Here is a 22,322-nt window from a genome sequence, read left to right on the forward strand (position 1 = left end):
GGGGGGGGGGGGGGGGGGGAGGACGAGCAGAGCGAAAGTCGTAAACTCACCTGGCGTGCAGGACAACGACGCGATTAGAAGCGCCGTTGAGCCAGGAGTCCAGCTCCTTGCAAAGGGCGCACAGTCTTTCCAAGCTTGGTGCTAAACCCTGCGGCCATCCAGCCTCCCTCGTGTTCGGTTCGCCGGGTCGCCCGGGCGACGACAAATTAAAGATCTGAAAGACCAAGGTGTTCGACACTTGAAGAAAATTGCCAAACTTTTTGGAGGGAAAGAGAGCAATCACAGATAGATTCTACGGAATCCCAATACCAGAATTTCATTAAAGGGTTTACAATGAAAAATCGAGAACTTTACAGTTATCTATCACAAATTATTAAAATGGTGTTTCAGGATAATATTGTGTCCGTGCGAGATAAGAAGTAGACAAGGATACTATGTTCATATTCAATTACCCACGCTGTAATTTTCATCTTCAATGCGTGATACTCCCTCCTCTTTATGCTGAAGAAAAAAGCAGCGACAGAAAAGGGATACGGAGATTATCGGGATTCTCACCATGTAATTGTCGGCGTGTTTCCCGCGCAGAAGAGTCGTGGCGTGTTCGAGGACACCCTGCGCATCCTCCCTGTACCAGAGGGCGATGATCCTCTCGGTGACGTAACAGAGCTCCATCACCTCCGTCACGCGACCTCCGCCCTTTCCCGGTCCCGTCATCGTCGAATCCGCGCCGACGCCCGGCGTCCTCGCAGGCGTTGACGCCAGCGCTGACGTCTGCATCTGTAATCCGACGGTTTACTCGAATTGAGCGATCGGATAATTCGTAGCACTTTCGGATATTGTAGGCAACATCGAAACCGAATCGTATAGACATTGCAATGATAACTTGCATTTAGAATAATACGCGTACACCGAAAGTAAAAATATCCAAAACATAAGAAATATTTATTTGACTTCTAATAACATATTTACTTCAATCTAAATTCTTTTATTTAAATAGAACAATTTCCTCATTAAAAAAATTTGTTTTCAACATTAAAAATATAATTGATGAATATACATGAATATGAAATGTACATGATGAAATATACATGAATATGAATAAATATGTTACTAATATCTATCGAATAAATATCGAGTAAATATTCTTCCTAGTATCGAATAAATATTTTTTGCTCTCTAGATTAATATTTTTTATCGAATAAATATTTTTTCTCTCAGTGCTCATAACAAATAATTTATCCTTTACAGAAGAGACATTTTTATATTTGTAAATACTCGAGTCAAAATTTTAGCCTCACTTCCAAGCTGGATTTTTCGACATTTGAATATTCTGAAAAATCAATGTATGTTTATAATATATATGGAAACTAAAATCCTATTTGACGTTTTTAAATTGACAGAAAACGTACAAAATGTAGATTCTAAAGAGGATCCTAGCAAAGCTAGTAGCGTCATTGGATTAAAAAATCGAAAAAACTGATATGGACTTAGAGTATTAAAGTAGGTGTTAAATAGAATATTTGATCGAAAGTAGGATCGCACAGAATCTCGACTGGAATGGTCAGGAAAGTATAATCACAACAGGTCGTATCGACTTCTAAGGATGACTTTTCTGAACTTTCCAACTTTCATATATTTTACCACTGTGACAAAATAAAAAGCAGAGTTTATTTCCAATGACGCGTCTGTTTCATTCTTAGCAAATTGGATCGTCTAAATTCGTTTGAGAGAAGAAAATTCCATCTCAAGTGGCTCCGCTCCACTCGATTCTATCCGGAAACCTTTCCGCAAGATTTGTTTCTGACTCCCGCTTAGTTCCCTCTTACAAAACAATGTCGCGGCAGACAATCAAATTTTCTCCGTAGAAGACAGAACTCATTTTCTTTAGTCACTGCTTACGAATTCTCCTCGTTCTCCATCGTTTTCCCTCTAATAGCCTCGATATATGTAATTTGCGTGAGCAAGTATACACGATAGGTAATAGCAGGATTTCCCTGGGAAGAACGAAACAATACCGGGAAAAAAATCTCTGCTATTTCAGTCTTAAAGGACATATTGAATGTATATTAATGTAAAAATATTTTTAAATCACTATTTTTGATGCTCAATTATATATCTCACACAGCCACCACTCTTTCTTTTCACAAACAAGTATACGGATAATTAGTAAATTCGCGGAGTTTTACAGAAACAAGTTCTACGACGATACGTAATACCAAGACATTCCACTGGGAAGAACGAAACAATACCGAAAAAAATATATTTGCTATTTCAATCTCGAAAGACACATTAAATACATATTTATGTACGAATAATGTGACCTTGAAATTATTATAATTTTTTAATTCCTGTTTATATAATTACGCGCTTCTCGAGCGAATTAAATCGGCGTCGATCGAACTCACTGCCACTTCAATTATGTACCTCACTACAGCCACCACTTCACGAACGACTGCGCGAATAATTAAGAAATTCTCGAGGATTTACAAAAGCAATCTACGGCGCGGCTGGCGATTAATTCACAACGCGCGAAGTTAGTTCCATCCACCTTGGAGTACTTGGGCGCGTAGACGATCCTGACGATGATGTTCTCCGACATGGCGGTGTCGCGAGGTCCGGAGGACACGCTATCGCGGGATAGATCGACATGTAATCCTGGCACCTTAACGGGAACGGCCGCGAGAGACGGAACGCGAAGATACGTCTCAGGGTGATGCGCCGTACTCCTCGCCGTGGAACGATACACTGCCGGGTATTGTGTTTCGCCTGGTTCTCCTGGAGATACGCGAGAATATCCAGTGGCCGGTCGGCGGTTTTGTCAGATAATCGCGCCGCCTTCTGTTCGTGTATGTCTGACGTGTGCCACCAGCTTGCCAGGGCCGGCACTCGTCGGATACATTTCGCGACATTTATTCGCGTGTCGTCATCCAAGCCGCGCGTCACCAGCTGGTTTCTCGATTCCGCGCTGCGATTATTAAGTGACTTCGTTAGGTCACACTGCCGCGTATCGACCGTGTATCTTTTTGCTCAGCGTGGACTAGTAAAAAGTGAAGAGTTTTGCGTGAAAATTTTTACATTTCCATTGCTCGAGGAATTACATGATCACTCGAGTTGTCGAGTTCACGTGAAACATTTGTCACTTTTCATGTTTCCGTTCTTGTGAAAAAGTTACACAATCGCTACCCTGGTGATGACTTCTCACGAGAAGTCACCCCCGAAATGTACAACACGATTCTTATCGCGATTCCACACACACAGATTGTGTGCTTCATTTATTACACTGAGAGAAAGAAAATCCAAAAAATATTTATTTGATTGATACTAATAAATATTTACTATAAATATTAATAACTCAAATTGAAATACTTTTATTTAAACAGAACAAACAATTGCTTTCGTGAAAAGTTGAGGTTGTAAGAAAATGTATATCTTCTTACTTAAAAAATATCTTATATTAGTGGAAACAAATATGTTATTAGTTCTCGTTAAATAAATATTTCTTAATTCTTAAATATTTTTTACGAGTGTACAGTTGTCATTAATAAAGGAAAGCGCGTTCTATCGGCACGTGGCACATGTCGCATCGCGATGTTCTGGGATGTCGTGCGTTTGACGAGTAGTCTCCTCCCCTCGAAGTGATACCTTGAATTTTTTTAGCTGGAGTCTCTTCACGGTCTGTAAATCATCCCGGTCGAAGAAGAACCGGATAGCTCGTTCTCATCGCAAATTTCCCGATTATCCTGCGACGCGAATACATCTCGTCGCCGCGCGGCCCTGGACGTGGATGAGAGAGCGCGCTCGCGCGTGCACGTGTGATGTAACGAATTCGTGCAGGTAGCGTGACTTCGGTGGGAATCAAAGTCACGCTATTTGCACTGCCAGTCGAGCCGTAATCCGTGCTGGATCGTCGTGCTTAATACGATGCCACGAGCCTCGGGAGACGCGACGCGTTGCGGAAGACGTTGCGCGAACGGATGATTTGTCGCGGGGAACGTGCGAAAATTACACGGAGGAGTACGCGCGCAAACGAGCCGGATGTAGCTGTGCTTTTTGCGACCTCTTGCGGTTTCTTCCTCGCCGGATAGCATCCGCGAGTACTTTGGCCGGTTAACCGAGAGTCATTTATCGGACGGTCGAGGTACTATCGCCGCTGATACCTTACCCCCGTTATTGATGGCACTTGTTAAAATTATTCGCCTGATTTATACGGGATTACAGTCGTACGTTGTTTGTTATCTGCCCCGTCCACTCATCCCGCGTGTCCCGTCAAGGGATTTTATCCGAATTGTAGATAATCCACCGTTCAGCAGACGCAACGTAATCCGTAAGTCTGACAGGCTGGCTTTGCCGTACTAATGTGCACATAATTTCCGACTGTATTCAACGATTCCCTGCTTGGCCCTTTCAAGCGGTTCAAGCCGAGTTTCAGTCTTTGTATGTTGGACTACGGTGTTACGACTAATTGTGGCGTTAGGAACGAGGCGCTTGCGGCGCAGTTGCACTCGTCATTGCGCTTTACCGTAATCCGTTGGTATTTGTATCTACGGATTATTTTGTGTAATAACAAAAGGTAAGATTAAAAGAAAAGATAAGAGAAACAGACGGTACTTGGATAGAGTAATGGCAGAGAAAGTATTGAAATAAGTATGACATACAAAAACAAATAAAAATAAGCACAAAAATAATGAAATGATTAAGAAACTAAAAAAAAAAAACATTTGCCATCCATGAGATATTGATGGAATGGAAATATTAAATTTCTAACGTTTAGAAATGTTCAAAATGTTCAGAATAAAAAGAGAGATTTGCTGTTACAACTGGAAACTTTAGCTTAGCTAATTTGTAGTCGTAATATACGGACGCACAGTTTGCTATGCTACAGTAACTAAATCGCAGAACTATAACACATAAGATTTGTGGTTGCACCTAACACAAAGTTTGACATTATATTACGGCAGATTTGTTACTACAGAGAAGACAATTCTCCACCACAACCAGTTGAAAATAAAGTTTGGTATACGCGATTAACCTTTTTATCGTTGTATCAAAAGAAATTTGGTATATTAGTGGATTTCATTATAGTTAAGTAACTAGTTGCTCCAACAATAGAAGTTAGTTAAAGCAATAATGCTTTTTGAAATCTTTGGAATATTTACTTCTTCCAACCACTCAAATAGTACAATAAAATATTATAAATATAAAAATACATATAAATATAAAAATACATGTACATATACATAAAGATATATATAATTTATATTAATGTATTATATATCATAAATACATGTAGTTGTTAAAAAGGAAAATTTCTAATTTGCACAATGTATAATAACATATTTCTCATTACGGACTCATTTGCGTTCAGATTTAATGGGATTACACTTCTCCGATTAAAACAAACAAAAATATTTTTCATTAGCTATTAAATAAATGTTTGGCAAAATCGATGAATTTATTTCGTAAATTTCAATCAGCTCGAAATACGAAACAATTTGTTGCAGCAACTAAGATAACAATTAAATTAACAAAAGTGGGCTTGCTCTGTGAACAGGTTAATAATTGTTTCCATACATAATTTTCTGGCTACACTATCTCTGTGTTTAGTTATGACGTTCAATTTTGCCTAGCGAACTATAGATTTACTGATTCGATCAAACTATTTTTTTTCCACGTTAAATCTCTCTAATGCTGAATTTTTGTTTCTGAGATACAATATACAAGCCAATCCGGAATAAACGACTGGAAGGCAAAGGTATGCGCGGGAACGAAAAGGTGAGGAAGGAGAGCCGTCGGACTATTCGTAACCGAGTTCCAGAAATATACGAGACGGGCAACAATGAAGGTGCGTCGCGGAAAAGAGAGCAGAACGAGCGGGGCGAGAAAACAAGAGCGAGGCGGGCACCTCTAAAAATACTTGGCTTTATGAGATCATAACGCCGCGAGTTCGTTTCTCGCGGGACACATGCAACCAGGCCTACCCGCCCATAAATCCCTTCGGCCGTTAGGCTCACGTGTGAAATTGCTATTACGTCGCGCGGTCCTACCGCAGCTGTCGCTACGCGGAAACCGCCCGTCCACCATCAGGTCCTTCAGCGTTTCACGTTGGATTACAAAATCGGCCGAGACTCGCCTCCTTTGACCAACAGGGGTCTGACGAATCGAGGATATTGGTTATTCGCTCTCAGACCTTGGCAAAAATAAGTCGCGAAGTCGCCGGCTTGTAACTGAAGTCTCATAAGGGATGGATTATTGAAATGGAGAAAGTCAGCGAGATTGTAGGATCCGAGGATGCCAGTAAGATGGATTGCCGTATAGATAATATAGTAATATGGTAGTATTAGTTATGGTATTATATAATCTAATATTACTATATTATAATATAATATATTCTAATCTTACTATATTACTATAATATAATCTAATTACTATAATCTAATCTAATATTACTATATTATAATATAATATATTCTAATAATATCACAATATATTATATTGTATATTATCATTGTATAAAATGTACTATAAGAATATATTATATAATATTATATATTATATAATATAATAATATATAATATTATACTATATATAGTATATATTATATATGATATATTTCTATGTACTATAAATATAATGCAATAATATAGTAAAATATTTAACGCGCTTTTGAGACTTTGCTAGCACTTAGATTGTTCAGGTATTTTAATTCGTCGCAGGATCTTGAAGTTTAAGGATTTCAGGAGATATCTGGGAAACTGAGAATCCGTAATGCGGGTACTTAAAAATGGAACTGTAACTATCGCTCCAGCCATTGATCCAGTGCGATTACCGGGACGAGAAGCCGATGTACGCGGCAAGCCGCGCCACTAATGTCAATTACTGTTAATCCACGTAATTGCTCGCGGTTAATTTCTAATTGGAAGTATGGTGCTCTCTCGAACGAGTGGGTTTAATCTCCATCGATTGTGTCTGAAGGCTGATAATGGTAACACGTTCTTGCCGTTTAATCGGGGCCGTAGCATTTCACCAGGAAGTCATTGCTATGGTACATTATCACGGAACGAATCGGTGTTGCGCTTAATTTGCAACGAAAGGGAAGATTGGTACGGAGGGTGAGAACTTTCCGAACGAAGAACATGTTACGATCTAAATTCTTCGCCGATAAATTTCGAACAGTATTCTTTATTTTCAAAGAATAAAGAAAATTGCTGTTAAATCACGTTGTTTTTACAGTACGGACTTTAGGCGTAACAGGCGAAAATACGGCGCAGTAGGCGGAACAAAAATGACCAACGGCAGCTCTCAATGTCACGGAAATAAGAACAAACGCGATAACAGCTGCGCAACAGTTTTTACTGCACGCTAATTGCCATTCCGTATAATTATCACTGCCTCCATCGCGTTTCACCTTCACCATTCTTTACGACCGTAAATGTGATGTAATCGCGACTGACAGTTTCCGCGACGGATCCGCGCAATTAATTAACGTTATTAAGCCGAGTGAGACATTAATCGTGTTGATTATTTCCTATCACGAAAGAGACATTGCATGTGAATAGCAATTGTGTCCGTAAAAGTCTATGGAAAAAAAACTATAATATGTAAAATAGTTAGGCATTATTAATAGAAACAGAACGACTGTAGTTTTGCAAGCAACTATTACGCGCAAGAAAGAAGTGATCAATCGTCGAGCGACATTTGTCGACAAATGTGAACGCACAGCCCCTTGGAGGGTTTTTACCACGAGCAAGATTAACCCTGTCCTATATCTTGTCGCGCGGTTCATCAGCTACGATGAAAACACGCGATTTTGCTTCTCTAAATATTTAATATTGATACAATGTGTATTATATGTGTGTATAATTACCTGTACTACATGTGTGTATAATTATCTGTTATACACAGGCAGAAAAAAGACCTTGTCTATTATTTACTTATATCGTGAAAGAAAGGCAAAGGCGAGGACGCGTTCGTTTGTTTCGCACGCGTACACATTTTCACGATAATATGTTTCACGTCGTATGTGCGTAGATAAATGCGAAGTTTCACGAATACTTATCGTGAGTCACACGGATAATTATCCACTTGACAGCGACGCACTTTACTCGATATTGCGACGAAACGTCGATACCATCGTCGGTTCAACGACGTACACTCAAAAAAGTATTATCTTCTCTTTAGCAGAATTCCTTGAACCCTAGAGGATTTCATTCTTACAACGTGTCTCACAATTGCCAAATATTTAAATATCAGATAGTAGAGGTCAAACCGAAACGAAAAGTTCCTTATCATTTTTTAATACGAGCAGTTATTGACGAGTTATTAATCAATTCAGTTTGATGCTTAGCGCGCTCCATTGGTCGACCACAGATAGCGTTGCGAGCCGAAAAAATGCGAATCGTCGCCTCTTAGACCATCTTCGCTATTTTGATTAGCAGAAAGAGAAGCTCACTAATATTCTGTCTGTGTATGGTTCTTAGAGGATTTTTCTCTATAGAAACTATAGAGAGGAGGAAAATATTCTAAATACAACTTTCCTAAAATTAAAAAAATTTCGGCTCTTATCTACGGAACAAGTCTTGCCTGTCGCGTTTCTCATAAGAGGGCATTCTATTTGAAATAAACATACTCTAGCGTTAATTCAAAAGCAAGAAAGTTTGGATAGTATCTAATAGGTTTCTCTTACATCTGTAATATGTATAATCTATATTAGATCCTATATGTATAATAGAATTTCGATTAACCCCTAAAGCTTCACGGTAAAATATTAAATTCCTTTCGATTTACTTAAATTATTGTATATCTGTGTTTAACTCATAGCAAATACAAATTAGATACATTTTGTCTTCAATTCTTCAGAATTCTTCAGAGAAAATAGCAAAGAAAAAGAGAAAAGAAACCTAGATATGTTCGTGTTTGAAAAAGAACCTCGTCCTGGGGGAAATTATTTTGAATAACCGCTGAAGAAGTTAATAGTCCATTTTATTAGAAGAGAAATCTCAGCAAAGGTTTTCGTTTTGGAATATGAGATTGCCGGAAACAGCTTGCAGATAGACTTCCTTTCTTTGGGAGTAACGCATCGTTTCATCAGAATCTCAGCCGGCAATTCCCGGCGACAATGTCGTTTGCGCGAAAACGGCCGAGACGCGCCGAGAGTTGAAACTCCCAGCAGGATATTTCACTACGACTTTCATAACGCCCAGAAAGACTTTGGCCGCGACGCGGCAGATAGGTATCTCCGCGTACTTGTCACGTGGATTGATTTACGCGAACCGATTTCGCTTGGCGGATAGTAAACAAGCGGGGAGAGGAAGGGAGAAGGTGGGCGAAGAGAGCAGGAGGAGAGGAAGGGGAGATACCGGTCGATCCTAAGAGCGGTGGACTCGAGTAATTAGCGTACTGATTGCTGGTTGGATATTAGTATTCCCTCGCACAGCCGCACGCTAATAGAAGGTTATTCCATCGACGTTATAAGTGGCGGTTGGTGTAACGCGCGTGTCTCATTTTGATCCGCGCAATTATGGCTATCGTGGATTGACCGTGCCGTTTTAATGCCATTTCCCGGATTAAATCGCCAATACAATCAAATCTCGCGGCGCGCGCTCATTTACAGAAATCTACATTCCGCGCGCGGAACGCGACATCGCCGCGAACTTTCGCCCGCCTCTCGCCGGCGCGCAGCGTAAATAATTATTTTGATGTCGTTGCGCGGATAAAACCAGCCGGCTCGCGGCATAGAATTTCCGGTGTACAAAAAAGGGTGCAGAGCAAAAGAAAACAGAAGAGAGAACATAAAAAAAGGCAAGCGGAACGGAATAACACAAAGAGATAGTATTTCCATTTGAATGCGGGGCGAGCGCTCTCCAAAGTTGAGCGTTTCGGAAAGGTCACGCACGTGTCCTCCAGTTTCTGCATTTTGAAAGCGGCTAGTCGATCCGAACGGGCGCACGATGAATCGTCAGGAATAATTCCGGGCGGCTTGGACGACGGAACGTTGTCTGAAAGGACAAGCAGTCCTCGGAACGAGAGCATCGGCTCCATATCGAATGCGTATGCGCAGTCTCGCCACTGTCCTCTCTTTCGCGATGTAAATAAACAATGGACAAAAGTCCTTTCTCTGTTCGTGTGTATAACAGGTAGTATGCGCGCACACATGTAGCGCACACATGCGCGCACAGATTGTATCAATATTAAATATTTAGAGAAGCAAAATCGCGAGTTCTCATCGCAGCCGATGAACTGCAGGATTGGTGTCTTGCTCGTGAGAAAAAATCCTTCAAGGGGCTACGCGTTCACATTTGTCGAGTGTAATCTCGAGAAGTAATTAATCGAGAAGTAATTAATCGATTTTTAATCCTTATACCATTGTGTGTGGTCAGAAGTAAGATATAATAAAATCTTATTTGTTATAACGGTAGAAAACATTTTGTACTTGTATCGAAATAGATTCGTGTAGAAGCTTTGAAATGTAAATACGTACCGGCTGCTTGCTCCTCGCGATGTTGTTGACATTTTTCGGCTGTGTTTCATAACCGCCATTGTGCTGTAATCAAAAGTAGAAAGTGATTAGTCTACATACACATACACACACGCTGATATGCTGAATAATATGCAAGAATGAATTAAGTCTATAATGATTTACACAATCGCAAATAACACAAACTCGATTTCCTTTGTCATATGTATTAAATGTTAAAATAGCTAAATATTAAATTAACAGTAAACTTCTTGATAATTGTCTTCATATTAATAAACAAAAACTTGTCTATTTTATAAAATAACGTCGCGGTAGTATTATTTTGCTTCCGCGTTTGAATATGAAGAGTAGCAATAGATGTCTCATTAACTTTCTCTCTCTATTCGACAGAAAACACTATTATTCTCTTCGCTACTTGGGCGTTGTCTCAAGTGAGGTAGGTGACATTATTGTTCATTGTTTCGAAATTAATGACGCTCACTCTAAGTTGTTTCTATTGTCGTTGCGGCGAGAAAAATTATGCAACGACAGGTGCTGCAACAGCGGCATTGCGTTCAATACTCGCGTCGAAAGGAAAAAAACAAGTTGCACCATCGATATTGATGCAAACCACCTAAAGCCTATTAAATATTTTATATTGGACGATCGTGGTATGTGTGCACGCTGCACATATATCGCACATACACATATGGATACATATACATACGCGCGCGCAGGAAAGAGAACGAACTCGTTTAGATTTAAAGAGGGAACTGTTGTCTATCGCGGTGGTATCATAGAAAAGTTAAAATTGAAAGCTCACTCGAGACTTTCGTGTTTGCAGATTTCCAATATCGTTCAAAAGGTGCGGAGCCTTTCGCGATTTCAACGCGAGATTGGCCGATGAAATTTTAGAGCCAAGGGAAAATTTCACTCCAACATGTCGTCGGGGAATCTACAGACGAAGTTGCGGAAATATTTGCTGAAAGATATCTATTTATTCTAGTATATCTCTCCACACCGCGGACGCGTGTGCACACACATTACGTACGCAAGCGCGCGATTTTCGCACGCACCTCGCTCTCTATATGCAGGGCAGTGTGCCAGACGGTAAAGGCGATGCGATGTAGAAGCGTCTCCGTCTCCTGCCGCAGCGGCGTTTCGCCTTTAAAATTGTTGTTCGCGGTGTCTTGGCGTGCGTCGCCGCAACGGCAGCAATTCGCTCGCAGCCAAGCGCGCGACAGCGAGCTGCTGTTCGAGCTCGTCATCGATGCGCAAGATTGTACTCCAGGCTATCGCGCAATTCGTACTTTCCATATATTATTTTCAGGAAATCGATGGAATCGGCGTCAAACCGTTGTCGGACAACTCGACAACGACAATAGAACGCGAATAGTACACAATGCCGATTGTCGACTTCCCGAGGATCTTCATCTAGTAATTTCCCTTTACTCCTTTGCAATATCTCCTTCTTATCCGGGCGATGATACTCCCGAGTGAAACAATCGCGCTGCCGATTCCGGTGAAGTCTTCGACATCGGAGAGGGAATCAAAAATAGTGCCCCATAACGGAAGCGTCGTTGCGGTTGGTGTGAAAAAGAACCGTGCTCAATAAAAGTCGGGGCAGCCTGCACGGTTTGTTATTGAAGCGGGCCTCCCGTGTACGATTCCTAATTTTAATTGTCGGCAACAGAGGATTCCAGACACCCCTAACGACCACGTGTGCCGACGCGACGATGCGCGCCACGCTCACTTCGCGACGGCGACTCCGGCCACCGCCTCCACGTCTCTTTTCTTTTTCCCGGCGCGAACATCTCGGTGTGTTGCCAAATGCATTTCCCCGATGCGCTGATCATCGATACGCTGCAGCCGGGTCAAGTGTCGTGTAAACGTAATCCCCTCCTCTCTACGTTGTATGAGCCGAAACACTCGACCCTTATTGCATCGAGATTAGGTAGAAGTGTTATCGTTTCGAACTCTTTTATTGTTATTTGAGCATTTTCGTATTTTGTGTTGTATGTAGTTCGCATACTCGATATATATGTGTGTGTCTGTTGTGTGTTGGTGAGATGGAATTTTCGATGTCCACTACGAATTGTACTTAATGCAGCAGGGAAGTTTGTTATTGAGCTTCGAAAATTTTTCAGGAGATTTCTTATCGTGTATTCTTGGATTTCTTATCGATGTATCTTTGCCCTCTCTTTCTCTCTTTCTTCCTCTCAAGAGAGGAAGATTAACAGCAATACATAACAAATATATATATGTATTAGAGATTTCTTTAATTTGTGAACATTTTGTTATGTTACATGACGTTAACGCAAAACACGCATTTTCCTTCTCGTTTCAGTTCTCTCGACCTCGGGCTTCCGTTTGCCGGTTACGTCGCCACTCTCCTCGGCAAACATTCGCATATTGCAGGCTGTACTTTTTTCCGTTTTCTTTTTTTTTCACGAATTTTATCGCACCTCTATGCCTTCGTGCTCGAGCCGCTTATCAGCTCGATACGCGAGCAAACAGAAACCATGAAACGCACTTGCCACGTCGGCGTGTCGCAGATAACCTTCAAAGCGCCGCACGCAACCACGCCGCATGATTAGAGAGAGTTCCCGCGAGCCCACCCTCTCCAGCGCCAATCAATCCACCTGCCGCGGCTCCGGTTTGCAGGTGTGCGTTCAAGGTCACTCGTGTTTCAAGGTACGCACCCTCTCCCATAATCACGTTCGATTCATTTCGAGTCTACCTCACAAGCACGAGTCAGCTCTCTCTCTCTCTCTCTCTCTCTCTCTCTCTCTCTCTCTCTCTCTTTCTCAACCGACCGACTCGATTGGCTATTCTCTTCTCGACGAGGGTTATCGACGTCGGGTGACACGATGACGACGTGTTTAAGACGATCGAGATAGAAATTCACGCAGCGAGATCACGCGACCTGGGTCAACCGGAACGAACGTCTGCGCCGCACGGGAGCCGCCCCGGCGCTGCGGGTACAGAGGGTTGAAGGCCTGCATCTCACTCCCCCGGCGGCCGGGATGGTCCACGGCGGGGTTGCGCGGGGTGATAGAACTCGGCGCGTAACCATGGCGACCGTAGACGGCGTTACGGCGTTACACGCAGGCTCGATCCTGCGCCGCGAGCAGGATCCTCCGCGAGCGTGTGAGAGCTTCCGGTGAGCCGGCAAGGATATAAGGACACATTCGGCTGGCTGAAGCGCCACTCCCTTGAAATATAATTAGGCCACGTCGGTCCGCGTGGTATTCATCCCGGCAGACGGGTCCTCGAAATTTTCTCTCGGCCGAGAGCGGGGCTGGCTGCGGGTCGGTTGGTCGTTGGCTGGACGTCGAAACGAGACTTTGATGATGCGGGCTGTGATATTTACCTTAACGTTTTAGATCTCCTTTCTCATCCTAATGTTGGTGCCAAGTGCCGATAGTTACGCGGGCGCCGCGGAACTTCGTGTTGTTTCAGTGATATCTTGTTTGCATAACTCCTTCCACGAATAATTAATATAGTTTCTTTCTTTCAATTAAAATGATGGTTGAGACTTCCTCACAGAATGGGAGAAAGAAAGACAGAGTCCTCTCTTTCTCTCTCCTTTATTTTTTTATTTATTTTCCCTACTTGAAAAGCGTGGAATTTAGCAAACATTATATATTTTTATTTCGCATTTGGTGAAAGAATGGGAGAATCAAATAAAACAAAGAATATACACGGAGAGTTTGATAGTAAAAATTACTGTTTTTCGAGGAATAGATTAACACTTTGTAGTGATTTATTATTCTTTAATTTTATGTGTTATTAAAAAATTTGCTATGTTTTTAGCAAGATTTACTATGTTCCATATAGCAAAAACTTACTGATAGTCTATTTCAGTATTACTACATTGAGAGAAAAAATGTTTAAAACGACAAGAAATATACAAATATATACAAATATTTGGGGTTGGTACTAATAATAATACACACACATATATAATAGAAGTCTAAATTTCTTTATTTGTATAGAACAAATAAAATTGCTTTTTTACGAAAAGTTAAAGTTTCAAGAAAATGCATATTTTCTTATTTGAATATTAATTTTATATTAGTATAAGTAAATCCGCGTTATCAGTATCCACCGCGAATATTTTTTAAATATTTTTTCTCTCAATATAGAAACATAGTAAAATCAAAAAAAATGTATATGAAAAGAAGAAAAGATTACAATATATTCTCTTCATATATAGAGAGGAGAATATTTCTTGCTCACATTCTGTAAAAAGACTTTACTTGTTATTTTAATTGACGGGAAGTGTTAAAAGTGTCTTATGTTCGGTTTGCAGAGCTCTCCACTCTTGCTCAAACGACGAGGTCGTTACGTTATTTCACGTTTCTGCATACGTGTCTGTGCGGTAGCATCGCTAATAAGAAAAAGCACCATTGAGTGGGTCGCGAGTGTGCCACTCCCTCGGAATACAATTAGGCCACGTCGTGATATACACGCAATTTCTCCAATGAAATTTACTTTGTACATACATCTAAATTTTGCGAGTAACGCGAGCGCGCGCGTTACTTGAACTCGCTAATTCGCAGTCTGGCGTGAAAGTGAGATTTGCGTCGCGGTGTTTGATGCGATTTTTGACCTGCGATTTTTACTTCGGCAGACGAAATAGCCTTACGAGGGCGAGTATCGCGTCACGCGCGGAACGATTTCGCATAGTTGGCATACCACACCCATCCAATTAGGTCAGCCTTTCACGTTAAAGTTACAATAGCGTGTAGAACTGATCTCAACGACACTTCGCGCTCGCACGGCCCTACGCTTCTTTACCTCCATTGGCTGCCACACTTGATATCTAACTCGTTTGCGGACCTTGACAGAAATTACACAGTTAATTAGCGCGCGCAAGTTAGGTCACATGTTGATTTTCCTATTCAGCCTCGTCGTATACACGCAAAAGCTAAAAATACCTTGGCTTCTATTAAGCTACAGTGGAAATAATTATTTTCTGAAATTTTTGTCATGCAGAAAATTGCCATTGAATATGCAACAAATCGGTATAGGTTTTTATTGATGCTTTTAGTGCTGCTGTACCACGTTAGATTGAATTTTAAATTCTGATCTGCGTTAATTTGCATAGAGGAGCGATAAGTCAATGTTTCTTTTTAATGTCGACGTGCCGGGGAATTTGTTTTTCACAAGAATCAACCTTATACGAAGAATTTTTGAAAGTTCCTTAGGCAATCCACTCGTCCGCCGCTAATTTCCAAACCGACAGAAAGAGAAAGAGAAAGAGAGAGAGAGAGAGAGAGGGAGAGAGAAAGAGCAAGAGAGAGAAATACCAACGATACTTTACAACGGGATAAATCATGCCAACAACAGATCCGATAGGTCTTCGTAGGTGAAACACGTTTTGCTAGGACTAGGTAACCGGACAAACACAAGGATGTCCTTGGCAGGAGATCGCACAGGTGGAATATATCGCTGGTCGCCTCTGTCTCCAAGCCCAGATTCCGTTTGGATTGCGAAAACCGTGCGATTACTAAATCCGCCACATAAAAATGCGAATGGCGCGGCGTTGTCTGTAAAAACGCGGCGGGCAGAGGTAAAGGAATGCCATCGCTTAAAACTCACATGTATAAATAGCGGAATATCGAAACGCGCTACAAACCGTAATATTTTTGGACTCGTGAAGAGTGGTTATGGTTTTCTCTCTTTCTCTCTTTCTTTCTCCCCGATAATTCATACGTGAAACGAATTTACATGCGTAATTACGCAAATTTATGAATTTACACGACTCAGCATTTAGCAAATTCGATATATCGTGCGAATTTAAACAATATTGCGCGGATTATTGTGAATATGTATGCGATAATATTGCCGGCGAACGAGCTCAAACTGGTCGGCGAGCTGCTGCTTGGTCGTTTGAAATATGTTTTACATTTCCGCCAACTGGATCGCCAATTGATGCACTCGCGAGCGTCTGATCGGGAACGTTACCATTGAAGGAAAAGAGGTACGGTCTAGCTGCCGACGATAGACATAATCGTTAAATTGGATTATGACCGGCACTTGCGCCGTTTCTCACATTAATCCGAGCGAATCTCGAAATTTATCCCGCGACGTTGCAACGTACACAATAACACGGCGCGTCGCGAGACTCGGATATTGAGCGTGAATTAACGAAGAGAGGCGCATGCGAGATTCCGCAATATTAGCTCCTTCGCGCGCACCTCGTTTGCAGAACAATTTCCGCGACAAGTCGGCGGAAGATTTAAAGTAATCCCAGGATACATTTGCCTCGCGGTAAAATCAATTTTTGATCAAGAGATCCTGAACGTATATTAACTTTATTTTGCATGTAACATCGCGGAGATCTTGGCAATTGAATTCTTCGTTTGCATACAACTCTTCAACGGCAGCGCCGCACACACAGAGAGCGATTTCCTTGAATTTAATACGTTGTATTAAATGCAAATATATTTATTTATTGAAATAGTCTAAATGGACCAATCTTTGATTCGACTAATACGATTGTTTGGCTTTCCGAGTAATTTTTGTGTTTGACCCAAATAATTTATGGCTTAGTTTAAAGCAATTTATCGCTCGGTTAAAAACATTATATTGAATAGTCTAAACAAAAGATTAGAGTGAAAAACGAACATTTTGAAACAATAGTTCTTTCAGTGAAATAACATGATTTAATTCAACGAAACCATATTTTAAATAACATATTACTTGGTTAAAAATTAAATTTTATTTCCTTTAAATAATAGTGCTTCTTCCAAACAACATGATTCAACCTAATAAAACAATAAAATATATGTCTCAAGTCAAATAAATTCGCACACACAAATGCACATAAAAGTTACGAGTAAATAGAAATATAATAGAAATATCAAATCCAAAGAAATCGTTGTGTGCTGTCAAGGAACACCGAGACAAGGGGAGGCACACTCGCTGCGATCATACACATTTATTTAAACATGACATTTCGCTAATCTTGGTCGAATCGACCAAGGCTGATAACGCCAGCATGATCAAAGGCCGAAATGATTTGGTACAGGAAGGAGCTCATAATACTTGAACGACGCGCATGATACAGCCAGACCTTTGCACCAAACACCGCCGTGCAGAATATCCTCGCGGAAATATTCTCAACGATGTTGATAATAAATATGGCTGATTGCGTAGCAGTCGGACGGTGCGTTAGCCTGGAATGTAAGAATCGACGTGACATTCGTTCGAAAGGGCTGACCGATTGGAGGGGTGCGCGATTGGCTAATCCGCATTTAATTGACTTACGCTCTCGCAATCGAGCGTCACGATCGAGTGTCGTATCGGGTTTGATCAAATTGGAGCGCGGAGAGAGTACAGATTACGGATAGCTCTCCAGCGAATGCATCGTGACGCTGGAATGAGGAAAGAGCGGGAATGACAATGGCGTTTCGTAGTCACGCCGTATTATATTAGCGGATGTGTGTGGCAAGATGCTGACGGGAAGCGTGGAATGTGAATTTCGATCGGCGAGCATTACGCCTCTGTGTTTCTATGCAAATGATCCGTGATGCCTGCTTATCGGCAGTAAATAGTTCAGTGGTAAGTGTCGGCTGCTACGAGACCGAGGCAGCTAACAAGATCGAGGAGTAATGACGGCTGGGTCTCTCGCCCGGCTTGAATTCCGTGATCTATCGCCGATCTCCGCCCGAGCAGAAATTTATCCCAGAGTCCTGGTCGGGTTTGTCCCAATTAGTTATCTGGTTTATACAAGGTGATGTTACAAGGGGTTCTAATTATGAACAAAATCTTTATTATTAATAATTCTTATTATTAATAAGGTCCCGATCGACACGCTGCGTTACATACTTATCAGAATCTGGTAACGTCATCCGAGGAGAGACTGAGGCTAGTTGGCCAAGGAGTACGTTGGTCATATGCTTATCGCAAGACAAACAGTGAAAACGAAATCGCAAAATATTTCTGTCCATAATAATTAGTTACCTGAGAAGTTATAGCTTCGAAATTCTGAAAAATGATACCATCTGATCCCGGTATTCCTTATACAAACCAGATAACTAATTGGAATTAGTCTGATCAGGGCCATGGGATAAATTTTTAGTCGAACAATGATTCAAATAACGAAGTTTCGCGATACAAAATATCGTTTTCGTATGCATTTTTCAGCAAAACGACGAGCTTACTTTCAACAAGCTGTCAAGGAAAATGCGTGACAAATATATCGCAAGAATCTCACCTTTAATCTATCGCGTTGCACTTTAACGGGCTTAATTTGAGGCTTTCAAAGGATATTACGAAATACTTAAAAATTATAAAAGAGGATGCGCTTCCATTGGATTTTCATGGAGGATGAAGCACTTTCTCCGAAGCTATTACAAACCCGACACAGGATGCAACGTTGAATTTTAATATAAACGAAACACCCTCACATCCATACACACATCCGCTGGAAATATTTCAGCCAAGTGCTGTCAGAACGGACGGAAACCCGAGGTCATCCCGTGTGACGTGGAAGGACCGAAGTTTTCCAATTTCCCAGGTAGCGCTCTCTCGCGCTTTTGAATCGAATGTACGGCGGTGCGTTCCGTTTCGTAAGGTCTCAGTATCGATTTATCGATGTCGCGGGGCGCCTCCCATTTAACACCGGGAACCGGACGACCTTTACGTGATATTAGTCACAGCCTTGACTTCGCGGAAAAATCGCTCGTGAGACATAGACGCTGGCATGCATATGCAGACATGCGTATGTTACATTGTCTCTTTTAATGAGAGGTTGTGTACTCGTCTTAATGGCAATTACGTAAAGTCGAGTTTTTGCTTGCGTCGTAGTGTTTCCTGGAAAATACACATTCTTCTCTCTCTCTCTTTCTCCCTCTCCTTCCCTCTTTGTAGAGTAAGATCCGCGAATGATCTCACAGGAAGTGACGCCCTTTACAATCACCGATATAAATACGTACGCGCGCGCCGGTAAAGAGCGCCGGAGGGTATCGGTTTATTATCCATCTCCTCCCCCAACTCCTGCCCCACAGCTCTTTCTCCATCCGTCGTCATCCGCCGTAACTTCTCTCCGCGACTTCGATGGTTTTTCAATGGTGCAGCTTCGTCGTAAATACGACGTAACTGAGACTAAAGGACGATAGTGATCGTAAAGAGAGTGTACCGTCGAAAGGAGCCCGACGCTTATCTTCAGCTCGCTTTTATCGTTGGCCCTTGACCCGATCTTGCTAGCACGCCGGCTTAATCCTTTCATGTTTCGAATCGTAGACAGTGCGCCGTAATTTCGGGCTGGTTCGCCTCTATTTGTTTACGAGACGTAGCGAAATCGTTCTTAAAGGTGGTAGGGATTGTACGATCGATGAAGACAAGTAGTTACGCCACGTGCCAGTCGGAAGTTATTTTTAATTGGAAATGTATTTCATGGAAATGTGTAATTGTCTCTCCGTTTCATCGCATAAGACGACCCGCCAATAATTTGCATTATTAACGCACGCTAATTCTAATTGGGCATATTGGGCTTATTTTTGACCCGATTTTGAATTACTCGCAAATCAGTGGAATAAAGACTTTCGGTTCACGCGCTAAAAATAGTTGATGCAAATGTGAAGTTTATAAACATTGTTGAGCCATTTCAAACGCCTGCTATATATAAAAAAACAAAGGCTGTGAGGTCGTTTTTGATTCCAGCGTGCCAGATTAAAGTGTTAAAGTGAGAAAACAAAGGTGAATTCTTGTTTTCCTTACATTAAGTATAATACTATATGACAAATTTTATGTAAGCAGCTTATTTATATTTTTGGTATATTATACCTGATTAAGATTTCCGTATCGTCAAATTCTAATGTGCGAATAAAAAAAAAGAAAAAATTCGGATATAACTAATCTCTGTAGTAATTTTAATAAAATCCGTATTATAACAGATTAATACTACAACTTGAAATATAAAAAATTTTATATTCGCTTCTTGACTGAAAAAATGATATATTTTTATATACCTAAATAATTATATTTTTCGACAAATATATAATACTTTTTTCTTAAAGGTTCAGGTCGATAAGAAAATCCTAGATTCTAGATTCTAGATTTTATTAATTTTTTAAATTTATTTTTCAAAGTAAGTATTTTTATGTAAATTCGTTTTCATCCCGTTTCTCTTCATATTTGCAATAAAATGAAATACCTAAGTAAATGCTATCATTTTACGCAGTTCTATTCTATAGAATTGATAATGTATTTATTATTTTTTATAGATTTCTATTAGTTCTTTTACGGAATGCAGAAGCGAAGACGGAAACGATCTTGGTAGACCAGATTAAGGTGACCAAAAGCAAAATATGTGTCATGCGAAGACTAAAATAATTCCTAATTATAGATAAAATTTACGTATAATGTTTAGTTTAGTTGGATATATCACATTATGCTGACAAGTACAATCTAATAGAAAAGTAATGAAAAATCTTCCTTACTACGAAGGACTACGAAGGAAGAAAACAACATGCTACCTTCACGAAAACAAAAAGCTACCTTTGAGGTCTCGCGTTGGCGATGAATGAAAATTTAATGGTACAGTTTTCTCTTAATACAGTTTTATTTGATTTTTCTCCCGAGATTTTATCCCTAACGTAGATCACAATGCAGGAGTAGAAACGCGATCGCCGGAAATTTCGTAGTCTTAACCGCACGTTGCCGTTCATACTAGATCGCATGCTCGATTCGGATTTTGGATTTACGCCAGCCATCGAAAACCTCGTACATTCACAACGGTAAATCGTTCCCGTCGCGTGTGGCTGCGCGTAAAAGGACGAACACGAAATCGTCTTGACTACTTACGTAGACTCGAATGCACCATCACGTGCGTTATCGAGTAATCTTCTAATTTCGGTCGAAATTAAAAGTAGGAGGATTCGATCGTTCCGTTGGAGTTCTTTTATGCTTCAGAAAACAGATAAACGTTTCTATCACAAATTTTTTACAAACAGATCTTTTCATGATTTGTGTTTGCTAAGGAAAAATTTAGGAAAACACGTATGATAGATATGCTTCGAAGTTTCAAACTGTAAGACCATTTTTAACTTTACTTTTGAATATTATAATAAGAGAGAGAGAATGCTAAAATTGTGCGTAATTTTTCGTAATATTTCAATAAATTCAGTTCCGACGCGTCGGAAGTGAGTTTCCGTGTTTTTTGACGAAGATTGAGACTGGATGTTGTCTGCAACATCAAAACCCACGTATCGCGCAGAGAATGCCTTGCAGATGGATGCAGCGGTAACAGAATTCAGTCATGAACCGTTTACGACTTGTGTTCGCGTATTTCGTTCATGTGTGGTGAGAACGTTCGCGCTAACGACAACTTGCTTTCAGAAAACTCACTGACCATCCGGAGAACAGGACGTTAGTACTAACGGCAGACATTTTCGTGTTCGATAATGAAGACTTATGAATGACCACGAGCCATTGAATTTTTACGATAACGGATGCTTTCAGGAAGATTTCGTCTTCGAGACTATTGAATCTTATGTGATCCTCAGGATTATCAAATCACTAAAGTTCATTGTGCTTTCTGTCGTGGAAACCTCGACGACACATCAACGTTTATTAAATTTATTTATGTTGCAATTTTAGATGTTTTTTTCCTCGAAAGACCGTGTGAATTATAATTCATGAGGTACATGGAAAAAAGGTTTGGTTGAATTAACCAAATATCTAGTCGAATATGAACGATCCAGAAATTCCAATTCAAGTAACCAGAATTTTATTTAAGTTTTTGGCTGACTTAAATTCGGGTTAAAGAATTTCGGGTTACTTCAATCGGAATTTCTGGATCGTTCATATATATATATATATATATATATATATATATATATATATATATATATAT

General features: G+C 40.7%; 1 protein-coding gene across 11 annotated transcripts in view; it reads right to left on the reverse strand.

Annotated features, from left to right (window-relative positions):
* Nucleotides 1-22,322, reverse strand: part of LOC116849895 (tensin-3) — a 245,469-nt gene that overhangs the window by 50,636 nt on the left and 172,511 nt on the right. For all 11 annotated transcript variants that reach the window (XM_032827522.1, XM_032827524.1, XM_032827526.1 and 8 more), the window contains 3 exons: nucleotides 10,478-10,540; nucleotides 556-777; nucleotides 51-214 (listed from right to left, as the gene is read on the reverse strand). In XM_032827522.1, coding sequence (XP_032683413.1) covers nucleotides 51-214; nucleotides 556-777; nucleotides 10,478-10,540 — 449 coding nt within the window. The remainder of the gene's footprint in view (nucleotides 1-50; nucleotides 215-555; nucleotides 778-10,477; nucleotides 10,541-22,322) is intronic.

This window comes from Odontomachus brunneus, unplaced genomic scaffold, assembly GCF_010583005.1.
Source record: "Odontomachus brunneus isolate Ranch 3 - 2012 unplaced genomic scaffold, Obru_v1 Obru_scaffold_128, whole genome shotgun sequence".
NCBI lineage: Eukaryota > Metazoa > Arthropoda > Insecta > Hymenoptera > Formicidae > Odontomachus > Odontomachus brunneus.